Below are 14,094 nucleotides of genomic sequence, written 5' to 3' on the forward strand. Positions count from 1 at the left end.
AACTCCCATTGGTTTTAATGGGTCTATTCTAATCATGACTATTGCAGTCTCTGCATTCTGAATTAAGTGAACTTTTAAGGACAGTTCCAATTGAAGCATGTTAAATTAATCTAAACCCCTGCTGAGTAGTCCCCCCCGCCAATCACCACCTGTCTCTTCTCTGGACTGAGCCTCAGTTTATTCACCTTTCCCCAGAGCAAATGAAAGCATCGGTATAATGTCATTGGTAGACAGTTGGAGCAGAACTGGATAAATAATAATATCCTGTACATATGTGATGACATTCTGAGCTGTCTCAGACAGGGCCGGCTCTAGGTAGCCCCCCAGTGGTGCGGTGTGGCAGGGCGCCGGGCCGGTAGGCTGGGCGCCGCGCAGCAAATCCGTGCGGAAACCATGCTGCGCCCTGCGAGGGCGGGGGCGCCGGAGCGACCTCCGCCCCTCAGCACCAGGGCACATGACCTGCTCGAGACTGCCCTGGTCTCAGAGCACTCCTAGGTGAGCTTTCATCACCTTGAGAGTACTATGAGAAAGTTCATAAATACTTAGTTGATTTCAAATCAAGTCATGAGGGCGTTGTCCATCACTAAAACAAACAAACAAAATAACCGGATTCTCATTTTGTGAAATCATAAATGTGGCATTGCCAATATACTTTTTAAAAATAAACATCACAGCGAAAAGCCTTCTATTTTTCCATTATTGTTTATAACGGTTTCCGTTCGGATGTAGATGTAGAAAAATTCGTCAGCGTGCGGCCATTTGTCCCATTCGTAAGTCGAAACCTATGGATGTCGAGGAATTCGTAAGTCGAGGGACCACTGTATATAAATCAATTGTCTTAAAACAGGTATCTTGTTATGATTTTGTTTATAAAATCATACGCCCCACACCAGTGGTAGAGCATGTGCCTGTGCCACCAGTATGCTCCCAAGGGGCACGAGGGATGGAGGGTGCCCTCCCAGGCGCAAGATAGCCACTTGGGTGCACAGAGCGGTGCTCACGCCCTGCAGCCGGGGGTGGAGCAAGGCACCCACAGGGGCGGAGTGAGCTGCCGATGGCAGACATTTGGCGCACCGCCCGCCCGCCTGAGACTCCCAAGCCTCCCCCAAGCTGTCAAAACAAAGGGGGAAGGGGGGAATGCTGCCAGCAAAACAGTGCCGCTCCCCCCTTACCCCAACGACTCAGGATAGGCTTGGGAGTCACAGAAGGGTGGCGCGCCAAATGTCACCCCCTCAGTGAAGACACCCGGGGCGGTCCATCCCCACCGCACCCCCTTCATCCGTCCCTGCCCCACACAACTGAACTTGAAACCAGAAGGCTGTAAAATTCCAGTCATATGTTTCACCCAGACAGGAAAGCAATCCCATAAAGCAATAATTAATACAAGAATCCCCTTAGGGTTTAGGAAGTCAGTTGCAAGATAAATGCCCCCCCCCTCCCCAGGTAGCCAATCTGCAGCAAAGTCCCCCAGGATTACTTATTTTAAGGGAGAAGGATGTAAACCCATTAGGGTTATAAACATTATCACTAACAGTTCTGTGTAAATGTGGCAGTTCCCGCTTGCTCAGGGCCTATTGCGTTTCCTTAATGTTTTTTACTACAGGTTTTGAATCCTGGAATATCATTGCGCATCAAAGAAATTGGTTGAAGGCAAGTGCTAATCTCATATGATGCTATTCTTTTGTTGGTGAGGTACCATATTTCAAGAGCTTTTCTAAACGATAGTTTGTTTTTACCAGTGTTAGGATAGGTCAATAAAAAAATTTCTCCGTTTCTCTTCTTTCCAGTTGTATGTGAAGTTCTGTTAATTCAAATGCATGGTCCAAACTACCTTTGTGGATGTTTCTGGAAAGGCCATGTCAAGTTAAATAATTAATTTCCACATTTATTTTACTAATCCTTCAGCTGGACTAATCAACCCTGATATAACCCATTATATCAATGTAAGTTCAAGGACGAAATACATACAGAGGATCCTGCCACGAGACAGCTGCCTCTGGTGGCAGATGCTGTTGGGGGGGCACTCCCCCCTCCGAGTTCCCTTAGTTTAAGGTTACCAGATTTTTTTTCAATGAATCCGGGGACACTTTGCAACTTCAATGGATTTCGTATGGGGACCGATTTGTAAATCTGGGAACTGTCCCCGGGAAACGGGGACATCTGTTAACCTTACCTTAGTTAGCCTCCTGTCTTCTGGTACTGTGGAGGATGTCCCACCAGGAGTGCTGAAATAAGATTCTAGGGAATGGCTGTATTTCGGTTCACATATCATTCTGGAATGTGTAAGGTAGGTAGAATCACCTTTAAATGCTATCTGAATTGAATTGGTCTCCCATCTCTACACTTAGTCAGGAAGACAAATGGGGAGAAATGGCAACCGCCTTCCCAAATTCACCCAGTTCATCAAAACATTTCTATGTCAAACTCCCCTTTTCATTCACTACTCCAACTGGAAAAAGAAAGCTCAGCTCATTTTGGGACAAAGATACTCATGTTGTGTTTTCGCTTAGCATTGCAGCACTCACATTGCCTTAGGCTGAAATCCTGCACGCACTTGCTTGGGAAAGTACTTTGTTCCAGTGGTAACAGTGGAGTGAACGTCTGACTAAGCGTGCTTGGAATTTATTAACTGATTGGGTTTAAAAAAACTATACTCCACCCTTCCAAAGCATTTACATTGCCTGGGGTGGGTCGGGTGGGTGGGGGGTTTACACCACTTAAAAGCAACAGCAGTAAAAATAGAAGCAGACTCTGCACTGCAAATTTTAAAATTAGTGTTACTCAGATAAGAAACCATTAATAATAAAAACACAGGTGTTCATGCATGTTGCAAAGGCATAGCTTACAGTGGCCGGGTCTCATCTTCTCAGGACTATGCAGAGCTGGTGCATGAAGTTAGGACAGGAAAAGACCACAGTTGTTTTCTGAGCATCCAGATGCTTAATCACAAGGTGCCATAGTGATAGCAAGAAGCACCACCCTCATTCTGAATTGGCTTTGTGATGATGCTACGTAGTGGTACTGCGGGACCGGTTTTAATAGGTAGGACTGTAATATGAGGATTGTAATCATACTGGAAGCTGCAACAGAGATGGTAAGCAAAATCTGTCCCACATACTATAATCCACTAAACTTTGCTTGAGCTACTCCTATTGCAAAACAGCTTCCCAGTGCTGCTGATATTGGGGGGGGGGGGTCTTTTAAAACTTGATGGATGTCTTTATATCAAAATGCATCTTCTTCTGGTTTTATTTTCTAGGGTTGATGTGACCTGCAGTTGATTAAATCAATGTGGAACACAGAGAAGGAAAACCAGACAGTTATCATCACAGAATTCATCCTCTCGGGATTTGGGAATCTCCCTGATCTCCAGCCCCATCTTTTTGTACTGTTCCTAGTGATTTACATTATGACAGTAACTGGGAATCTCCTTATCCTTTTGCTAGTTGTTTCTGATCGACACCTCCACACCCCCATGTACTTCTTCCTGGCCAATTTGTCTTGCCTGGAGACCTGCTATAGCTCTATTATCTTGCCCAAAATGTTGACCAATTTGATAAGTGGCAAGAAGTCCATTTCTTTTAGTGGATGTCTGTCCCAATTTTATTTGTTTGGTTCTTGTGTAGGTATAGAGACATATCTCCTGGCAGCGATGTCCTATGACCGCTACCTGGCGATATGTAAACCTTTACACTACACTTCTATCATGCATGTAAAGCTCTGTGTTCAGCTCAACGTTGGTGCATGGGTCGACTCCTTGCTGGCTAATTGTGTAATATTATATCTGATGGCCCAGTTATCCTTCTGTGGCCCAAATGTCATGGATCATTACTTTTGTGACTTCACCCCGCTTGAAAAACTCTCCTGCAGTGATACAAGCATGATTGAACTTGTCACCTTTCTTTCAACCTTCATTTTCACCATCACCCCATTTCTACTGACCCTCACATCCTATGTTTGCATCATCACCACCATCCTAAAGATACCATCCACCACTCGACGGCAAAAGGCCTTTTCGACTTGCTCCTCTCATCTGATTGTTGTCTGCATTTTTTATGGCACAATAATAATTGTCTACATGCTGCCAGATACACCTACTCTGAGAGACCTCAATAAAGTCTTCTCCATCTTCTATACGGTCTTGACACCTCTCGTCAATCCTTTAATCTACAGTTTAAGAAATAAAGAAGTACATAGAGCCCTAAGAAGAATTTGCAGTAAGGTGACGCATTTTGCAAGGATGCCGAAAAATGTACTGTCCTAACTGATTTCAATAAATGAATCCCTGTTTTGCCTAACAGTTTCTACAGTGTGTGATGCACTTTATTGTACACAATACATTTCCTTCAAGAGAATACAGTAGGGATGGGGCACCAATGGTCTTCCAGAAGTTGCTGAAGTCCATCACAAATCCAGTGGCGGATCTTGGGATCTAAATTTTCAGCAGCTCCCTGTGTGATGCCAAAATTCGGCGCCCCTTCTGCCGCTCACGCAATGCCCCTGAGGCTCTACACCCAAATCCTTCTCTAGCACATCAGCTCCACCTGAATGGCATGGAGTTGGAGTCCAACAGCCTCTGGAAGGATACAAGTTTCCCATGAAAGGAGTTGTGGAGCTTACAAGCAGTAGTACTTTCTGAATCAATATTGTGGAAGTATAAGGTATTGTACTAGAAGCAGTTGGAAAAGTTTGTTGATATGTTGAGATGTTTGTATCCCAGGTTTCTGTTCCACAACATGGGATCCACTGGCTAAAAAGCAAAGTTTTGAAAATGTAACTCTGGAATATAAATGATTTAAAAAAGGCGGAGAATCTCAGGCCCTAGTGCCAAAATGCAGCTGTTCTTGTTTTCAGTCTGCAAATAATGTGCAATTGATTACTTCCCTTCCAATTTACATTGTTGCCTTCACATTGAAAATGAATATTTTGGAATAAAATAATGATTATGTATTCCACCGCAGCAAGAAAAATATCGTCTCAATAAACCCCTGAAATAAATTACTCAAATAAATAAATTGCTCAAATCTCAGTTGCAACCCTTTCAGTTGTTTTCATTTACAATCGAACCCTGCAGATGTAAGTCATGTTTTGTTCAATGAGCCTTATTCATACGGATGTTCGCAACAAATTGCAGCCATGCAGTGCAATCCTAAATACGTCTATTCAAAATTAAATCCTATGAGGCTTTCTCTCTGGTAAATAAGTTTACATTCTCATATTTTGCTGCTGAATAAACGGCAAGGCTACTTGATCATTTGTACATTAAATAAGTGAGTACAGTAATATTTTGCTACCAAATGAGCACCAGACACCAGAGTCACCACTGGAATGAAATGTTTGGACCTGAACAGGGATAGAGAAGAGAAGCTTCCATCCTACATATGGAAACTAGGAATATACAGTGGTGCCTCGGGTTAAGAACTGGAGGTCCATTCTTAACCTGAAACTTTTCTTAACCTGAGGTACCACTTTAGCTAATGGGGCCTCCTCCTGCTGCTGCTGCTGCTGCTGCCGCCACCACACAATTTCTGTTCTCATCCTGAAGTAAAGTTCTTAACCCAAGGTATTATTTCTGGGTTAGCAGAGTCTGTAACCTGAAGCATCTGTAAACTGAAGTGTCTGTAACCTGAGGTATCACTGTAACAGTTTCAGAAGTAAATATTTATCAATCATGCTATTAACCTTTTGTCTCCATGTACTATATCTGTGGCATGGTATTTCATTCTTACAAAGGTTTTAAATGGTTTATATGCACTGATAGTGGCTGATAAGAAGGGAAAGTTGGGTTTTGTAAATCTGACTAATCTGATCCCATGCTTCCTCTTTCTGTAGGCCAGTCTAATGTTTTGTGAGAGAAAAGGTAGGTTGTTAGCTTGCAGGCACAAAAGAATTTAAATGACATATTTTATCACTGGACATATTTTTTTTAAAGGATCTTTGACATTGCAGGGTCAACCTTTTTTGGATTTCACAGAATATGTTCAGGGAAAATAGGTGCTATTATTTATTTAAGTTAGTGCATTTACAGCTCATCTTCATTTCATTGTGGGCTCCTTGACATTCCATATCCAGACACTCAACTAAGCTAGTAGTAGCTAGTAGTAGAAAACTAACTGCCTATCAAGGACCACATCTTCATAAAACACCTCTTTGCAAGCGGAAAACTAGGATAGTAAAGAGATAATTTATTTTCCTATATAACCTGTGCTTTTTGTGTGTGTTTGTTTGGTTTTTTGTTTTCTTTTTACAAAATAGGGAACACCTGCTACAGTCAGAAGTACTAAATTCCCCGCCAGCACTTTCAATTCTTCTGTATCTGCAGTTCTACATTTCTGTGATGTCATGGATTTTGCAGTTACACAGGTTTGGAACCACAAATTGGTGGGTGAAGTGGGGTAAAGAGCAGGGATAAACGAAAAGGTTGGTAAGAACCAAGAGCTCTTTGCCTCTCCTCCTGCTTTTCCTCTGCAAATCGTCCCTCACAGTCTCTTGTGACTGTCCACATTAGTCACAAACATCCATGGGAGGGGAAACAGAAATGGGGCAGGTTGCTGAGCTCACTAAAATTTTCAAATTGTATTTCAGAATGAAGTTGAGATTCAGCAGCAAAAACCAATGGGGGGGATCTGTCAGCCCCTTCAACATTCATCCTTCTGGGATTTGGCAATGACTTTGAACTGCAAACCCTCCTCTTTGACTTGTTCCAGGGCCAGCCCTACGGCAAGGCTGGGTGGTGCAGGGCGCCAGGGTGCCCGCCCGCCACGGAGCTGCGCCTGCCCACCCGCCGCAGAGCTGCCCCCCGGGAGTCGCGCTGTGCGCTGTGCCCGCCCACCCGCTTGCTGGCCCGGCCGTGCAGCTCCGCCCGCCTGCCCCGCTGGGAAACGGGGCGGAGGCGCCGGAGGGATCCGTCGCACCACGGCGTCAGGGCACCAAATATACTTAAGACGGCCCTGACTTGTTCCTTGCCATCTATGCTTTGTCGCTTGTTGGGAACCTCTTAATTGTTTAACTGGTTGCAGTTGACCAGCATCTTCATACTCCCATGTATTTCTTCCTCATGAAACTGTCAGGGTTGGAGACCTGCTACATTTCAACCATCCTGCCCAGGATGCTGGTCAGTTTCCTTACTGGGGATAGGTCCATATCCATTAAGGGGTGCATAACACAATACTATTTCTTTGGTTTCTTTGTAGCCACAGAATGTTATCTTTTGGCAATGATGTCTTTTGATCGGTATTTGGCTATATGCAAACCTCTGCACTACACATCCATTATGAATGGTAAACTCTGCCTCCAGTTAGCATTCACTTCTTGGATGTGTGGCCTGATGACCAACACTAACATAACTTCTTTTTTAGTACAACTAACTTTCTGTGGATCCAATGAAATTGATGATTTCTTTTGTGATGTTTATCCATTAGCAAACCTCTCATGCAGCAGTACCCGCTTAGTAAAACTTGCAACTTTTATTTTGGGGTTCATGGGAATAGGGTCCCCTTTTCTCCTAACTTTAGCTTCTTATGTCTGCATTATTTGTACCTGTGTGTACCTGTGGCAAGATACACTGGTAAAGGGCCCCCGGACATTTAACTGTCTTTTGACCCAGTACCTCCCTCGCCTATATTCTTCTCTTGCTGCCACCCACCAGTAAGTCTGTGTACTGGGACACAAATGTTGGATTCCAGTCAGGTGTAAAGTAAACAAAACAATTAAGTTTATTTAGGTGATGATCTTACAAGCATATAAATTCTTATTGGTTTCTCAAGTACTTTTCCTTAAACTTAACCTTTAGTATTAGTTCCCCCCCTTTTCCTCCCTGACTGAAGTTCCCTTCTTATTACTCTCACAGATTCTGCACCACAGCTCACCTCACTAGCTTCTCTAACCCTCTCTCCATTTCAAAATCCTCTCCACCTCTCTCATCAACTCCCATCAACTCCCCTCAACTCAACTCCCCTTCTGACTGCCTGCTTCTCCTTATATACCCCTGCTTCTGCCTGGATATTTGGATAAATAGTTGGGTGGGTACACTCCTTCTTTCTTCCTTGTTGTTCTGGAGCTCTCTGGTGGCGGGGGGCCCTCTGGAGCGGGGGAGGGGGGAGGGGATAAACTCAACAATCAAATGGTAGACTGATATCCTGACACAAAATATTTTTCTGAAAATCATACCACACCTGGAATACTAGGTCCAGTTCTGGAAACAACAATTTAAGAAGGATATTGACAAGCTGGAACATGTGCAGAGGAGGGCAACCAAGATGATCAGGAGTCTGGAAACCAAGCCTTATGAGGAATGGTTGAGGGAGCTGGGTATGTTTAGCACAGAGAAGAGGAGACTGAGAGGGGATATGCTAGCCATCTTCAACTTTCTAAAGGGCTATCACATGGAAGATGGAGCAAGCTTGTTTTCTCCTGCCCTGGAGGGTAGAACTTGAACCAATGCCTTCAGATTGCAAGAAAGGATAATTTGACTAAATATCAGGAAGAACTTTCTGACAGTAAGAGCCATTAGATAGTGGAACAGAATCGGGAGGTTGTGGAGTCTCGTTCCTCAGAGGTTGGATGGTTATCTAGTTGAGATTCCTGCATTGCAGGGAGTTGTACTAGATGACCACTGGGGTCTAAGTCTACAATATGTCCAAACCCTATCTCCTTTATTTTAATATCTCTATACTTAATAAATAAAACTTCAGTAAAGGAAGGCGGCATTTCTTGTTCAGGATGTTGAGGACAGGCTGTGAGTACCTTCATAGCACTGAAGAGATAGTATTAATTAAGAGCCTTGACTTTGGAAGAGTCTAATGACTTCCCCAAGGCATGAGTGAGCATATAGCTTTCAGGGTTTGGGAACTTTTCTCCAGCATGTTTGTCTGTAATGTTACTGATGTCCCATTATGTGAGCCTAACTATGGTAATAGTTTATGATGCTTCACATTACTCCTATAAGTTGTAATATAGAAAGCCAAATCCTGCCAAACTGCTTATCACTTGCCCCTAGACATAGTGAAATATTAATTTGTAGAAACGGTACGTCCTTGACCATTTAGTCATGTTGAAGTAAGGTTACCTGCTGATATTTTGCTGCTGAATAAAAGCATGGCAACTTGATCATTTATACTTTAAATACAGTAAGTGAGCAGACTAACAGTTAGCTAACTGGAAACAAGTTTCCAGAGCCAACATTGGAATGACATGATTGGAACTGAACAGGGGTAGGGAAGAGAAACTTGCATCCTATTTATGGAGCCCGAATGGAATACATCAGATTTTCCACCTGGAAGTATTTTCATTTTAGAGGTAAGTGTTTATAAATCCATCCTGTTAGTGTTTTGTCTCTATGTACTACATATAGGCATGGTTTTCTGTTTTTATGAGGGTTTCAAATGGTATGTATGCACTGTACACCAATTAAGAAAACCACTTTCTTGGTAAACTGGATGATAGGAATTGGAAATTGGGCTTTGTAAATCTAACCTATCTGATATTGGTCTTCCTCCTTCCATAGGTCACTCTCAAGCTTTATGAGGAAACTGGTAATTTTTTATGATATGCATACCAAAAAGAATGAGAGAGAGAGAGAGAGAAATACCATATTTTTTTCACTGAGCCAAATTATTTTAGGATATTTGGGATCCTAGGATTAACTTTTTGGAGTTCACAGAATACATTAAGAAAGACGAAATTCTATTATTCATTGAATGTACTATATCTTTATCCCATCCCCCCCAACACTGGTGTACAAGTGGTTCCCAGATGTCCCTCATTCAGACACCCGACCTGATTTAACTTCAGCATGCCCTCTTTTCATGCCTTGAGTCAATAATAAAGCTCCTGCCAATTTATTAATATTTTTGATTTCTTACAAGTACTATAGAACTGAGAAAACTGTCGGAGGTTTCAGAAAACAGTAATGTCAAGGAGCCAGCTTAAATCAAAACATTTTGGCTCAACTGGGTTTGTACCTCCCAATATTGAACTTTTTAAAACAAGTTCCTCTGAGAACTCACATGCTATTAAGGTACCAAGCATTGACTAAGTTCAGCTGCCTATTTTCATAAACAGCACCCTTCACATAATATGGTGGAAAGTTGTACTGTTTCTCTGAAGTTCTCCTCTTTGATTTATTGAGATAATTCTGGAAGGAAAATAAATGTTTACATGAAGCTCTGTCCCTCATTGGAGAATGTGCCCATTAGCGTGTGTGGGAGAGAAAATTGCACAAAAATCATTTTCACAGTTTCACAACTATCTGGGTGTGTATGTGTGCATGTACGCACATTTTATAATCAGGAACAAGTGCCTGGTGCCATTGAACACTTTTTACTACGTATGGACTAGAAGCCCTGGTGTGTGAAGCTCAATAAGGTGGTCAAATGCTGAGGTGGTAGGTTCAAGGATGCTACTTAAGACTTCAGTTGGGGGAATTACATTTTTTGAATACTTAAAAAATTATTGCAAACAAAAGAAGCAGTACAAGTATTGAAGGACTTGGCTATAATAGTCTTTGTTAATGCAGTAGAGTAGTAAGCATGTAGAAGAGAACTAAATGCTAGTCAGGGACCACTTCATTAAAAAAAATGAATTGAAAGTAGAAAACTAGAATAGTATTGAGCTTTTTTTCATTGGTACAAGCTGCAATTTTTTTTTACAAAACTAGGAACACCCACTCTGCCAGCTCAGGATTCTAGCACCATATTCTAGCACCACAGGTCTGGGACCACATCTTGGAGGGTGGGGTAAGCAGCACTAGAAACCAAGAAATCAGAAAGGGTTAATCACTCTTCCTCTCTCCTTCTGCTTCTGTTCTGCAAATCATCCCTCTCCAATTCTCCTTTCAGGGGAGCAGTAGCACTCAATGTTTCTGAAAAAAATGCAAACAAAATTGTTACTTCTGCCCTTAGTTAACTAGCCAGATCCTTGGCTGGAGTTTTTATAGGTGCTGTGTGCTGCCATGTATAAGGAGCTTGTGTTTAAAAAAAACATGGAAGAGTTTTAAATTTGTGGTCTTCACTGTTCTCAAGGTTCCCCTTGATTTTGTATCTATGCATTATTTGCAAATTTCAATCTGTTTGTGAATTGCTCTGTGCCTCCTACACTTTGATCTGTGTTTAAGCTTTTAATCTGCTTTGTATAATAAGATGCTCTGCCTTCCCCATTTACTGCAATGGGGAATCTGAAAAACCAGCTCTAACTCTCTCTCTCTCCCTCCCCCCGCCTTTCAGTCAACCTGAATGAATGTTAAAGGTGCAGAAGTCCCACCCAAATGAATTTAAGTTTCCCAAACTGCAGGCAAATAGGTCCAAGAGCTTCTTCCTGTGGAGTAAAAAGGAATAATCTTCCTCCGTATTTCCTTATTGGATGTGCATGTTGGGGGGTGGTTGTCCTATGTTCTTACTTTTCTTAAGTTGGTTAAGAGTGGCCAAGTGTTATGTATACTTGGTTCTTACATTTTAAAAATTCCACAGCTTCATAATGGCCTCTTCAGTGCTTGTTTGTGCCCTTCAACAGAGTTTTCAAGCCTGAGGTTATAACATGAGACTATCTAGAATTCTGCCTGTGGGGTTCTGAAGCGGACGTGGGTGTTTTTGTTAAATCAGAGCAGTGTAGGATACACACACACACACACACACACACACACACACACACACACACACCTTAAATGAAGTTTTCAACTTATAAAACAAACCCTCAACTACTGTGATGAAAGAAAAATATAATAAAATCCAGAGCTCCTTAGTGATTGAAAGACAACCGTTGGGATGGGCTCATTTGTTGCAGTGCCCAGGGGTCTAAAGAAACATAGAGAGCTAGGAAAAGCTAGAGCTCTGTAGAACTGAAAAGTACAGCAGCAACAATAGAACAACCGGAGGATCTGATCCAACACAAGATTTATTAACAGCACAGTGCAGGAGCACCAGCTTTAGGGGGCTCTGGATGCCTGAGCATCCACAAAAAGCACCCACACCACAGGGCCCCATGCGACTTCTGAGGTCTCAAAGTCAGGTTCTGAGGTCGGGGTAGGGTGGAGTGTGTGCATGCATACTGGGAACCCATAACCTGGGTCAGCTCCCCTGTCACACTGTGAACTGCATGGGGTTAAAGACCCCTGCATCACCCTGATCTGCCTCATTATTCAGACCCTACAGAAATCCAGGTCATAACCCTAATTTAAGTATATGAGCCTCTGCCTTATATGAGGTCAGCCACAGTCAGTCTATCTAGCTTAGTATCCTGTATACGGACTGCCTGTGGCTTTGCATGGATCCAGGCAAGGTTCTCTCCCAGTTCTATCTGGAGATGAAAACCAAAATGTTCTGCTACTGAGGTATGGCTCTTATTCCCAAAAATGTTCAATTATTCAGTAGTATAGAATGCAGAGGTCCAGGGTGGATGTCCCATGCGACTTCCAAAATCAATCAGAGGAAAATAATAATAATAATAATGAGATGGATTTCCAAGCTCAGTAATGTTTTTAAAATTGTATTTCAGAATGATGCTGAGATTCAACACCAAACAGAAATGAAGAAAAACCTGTCAAGCCCTGCAACATTCACCCTTCTGGGATTTGGCAATCTCCTTGCATTGCGAATACTCCTCTTTGTATTGTTTTTTGCCATCTATGCTTTGTCTCTTGTTGGGAACCTCCTAATTGTTTTACTGGTTGCAGTTGGCCAGCATCTTCATACTCCCATGTATTTCTTCCTCATGAACTTATCAGGGTTGGAGACCTGCTACATTTCAACCATCCTGCCCAGGATGCTGGTCAGTTTCCTTACTGGGGATAGGTCCATATCCATTAAAGGGTGCATCACACAATACTATTTCTTTGGTTTCTTTGTAGCCACAGAATGCTATCTTTTGGCCATGATGTCTTTTGATCGGTATTTGGCTATATGCAAACCTCTGCACTACACATCCATTATGAATGGTAAACTCTGCCTCCAGTTAGCATTCACTTCTTGGATGTGTGGCCTGATGACCAACACTATCATAACTTCTTTTTTAGTACAACTAACTTTCTGTGGACCCAATGAAATCGATGATTTCTTTTGTGATGTATATCCATTAGCAAACCTTTCATGCAGCAATACCCACCTAGTAAAACTTGCAACTTCTATTCTCGGGTATATGGGAATAGGTTTCCCTTTTCTACTGACTTTGGCTTCCTATGTTCGCATTATTTTCAACGTCTTGCGAATCAAATCCAAAGCTTCTCAGCAGAAAGCCTTCACCACTTGTTCTTCCCATCTGATTGTTGTGACACTTTTCTATGGTTCATTATTCTTAGTCTATGTAGTCCCTGAAACAGAAACCTCAAAGGAACTTCATAAAATGTTCTCTTTCTTCTACACCGTCTTGACTCCCATATTGAACCCCCTCATATACAGCTTGAGAAACAGAGAGGTGAAGGAAGCTCTCTTCAAATCTGTCAGAAAATTCAGAAATAGGGTTTCATAGTTTCATGGTTTCTACATGGAGCTGGTAAAATATGCAAAAACATAAAGGTAAAGGTAAAGGGACCCCTGACCATTAGGTCCAGTCGTGACCGACTCTGGGGTTGCGCGCTCATCTCGCATTATTGGCCGAGGAAGCCGGCGTATAGCTTCCAGGTCATGTGGCCAGCATGACAAAGCCGCTTCTGGCAAACCAGAGCAGCACATGGAAACGCCGTTTACCTTCCTGCTGTAGCGGTTCCTATTTATCTACTTGCATTTTGACATGCTTTCGAACTGCTAGGTTGGCATAAAGTGCTGTAATTAAGTTTTGAGAATGATTTTGTCATCAACTGCTTGTTGCATTCAATCTTCTTATATTCCTCAATGAAAAAAACTTTATCTAAACTTCTCAGGCTAATGTTCTTATTTGAATTAAGTATTCAATAGGTGTTGTACAGCTCTTGTTGTTGTGATGCAGTTCTCAGCCATTAGAAGTACATGAATGAAAGCAGATATTCAGGAAACAATACATTTTCAAGATATATTTAAATTCCTTTTGTGTGATGATTTTTTTTAAAAAAGAAATGTTTTTCAAAGCAATGTGAAAATGGAATGGAAGTATGGATGGAAAAACATGCAAAAGTGTAAAACTTCCCAT

General features: G+C 42.2%; 2 protein-coding genes across 2 annotated transcripts; both read left to right on the top strand.

Annotated features, from left to right (window-relative positions):
* The first annotated feature begins 2,805 nt into the window (after positions 1 to 2,805).
* On the top strand, positions 2,806 to 4,895 carry LOC118095184 (olfactory receptor 1E16-like). The gene has a single exon (XM_088655002.1). It carries the CDS (start codon positions 3,290 to 3,292, stop codon positions 4,262 to 4,264), a length of 975 nt encoding a protein of 324 aa, XP_088511128.1. The 5' UTR covers positions 2,806 to 3,289; the 3' UTR covers positions 4,265 to 4,895.
* A 7,588-nt stretch (positions 4,896 to 12,483) lies between these two features.
* On the top strand, positions 12,484 to 13,653 carry LOC118094378 (olfactory receptor 10A7-like). Its single transcript, XM_035134712.3, has one exon. The coding sequence runs from the start codon at positions 12,520 to 12,522 to the stop codon at positions 13,456 to 13,458; it is 939 nt and encodes a 312-aa protein (XP_034990603.3). The 5' UTR covers positions 12,484 to 12,519; the 3' UTR covers positions 13,459 to 13,653.
* The last annotated feature ends 441 nt before the right edge of the window (positions 13,654 to 14,094 follow it).

The sequence above is a fragment of the Zootoca vivipara genome, chromosome 12, assembly GCF_965207765.1.
Source record: "Zootoca vivipara chromosome 12, rZooViv2.hap1.1, whole genome shotgun sequence".
NCBI lineage: Eukaryota > Metazoa > Chordata > Lepidosauria > Squamata > Lacertidae > Zootoca > Zootoca vivipara.

Bases quoted from the DNA above. Each gene is read 5' to 3' on its own strand.
- LOC118094378 (XM_035134712.3), top strand. From the start codon at position 12,520: ATGAAGAAAAACCTGTCAAGCCCTGCAACATTCACCCTTCTGGGATTT.
- LOC118095184 (XM_088655002.1), top strand. From the start codon at position 3,290: ATGTGGAACACAGAGAAGGAAAACCAGACAGTTATCATCACAGAATTC.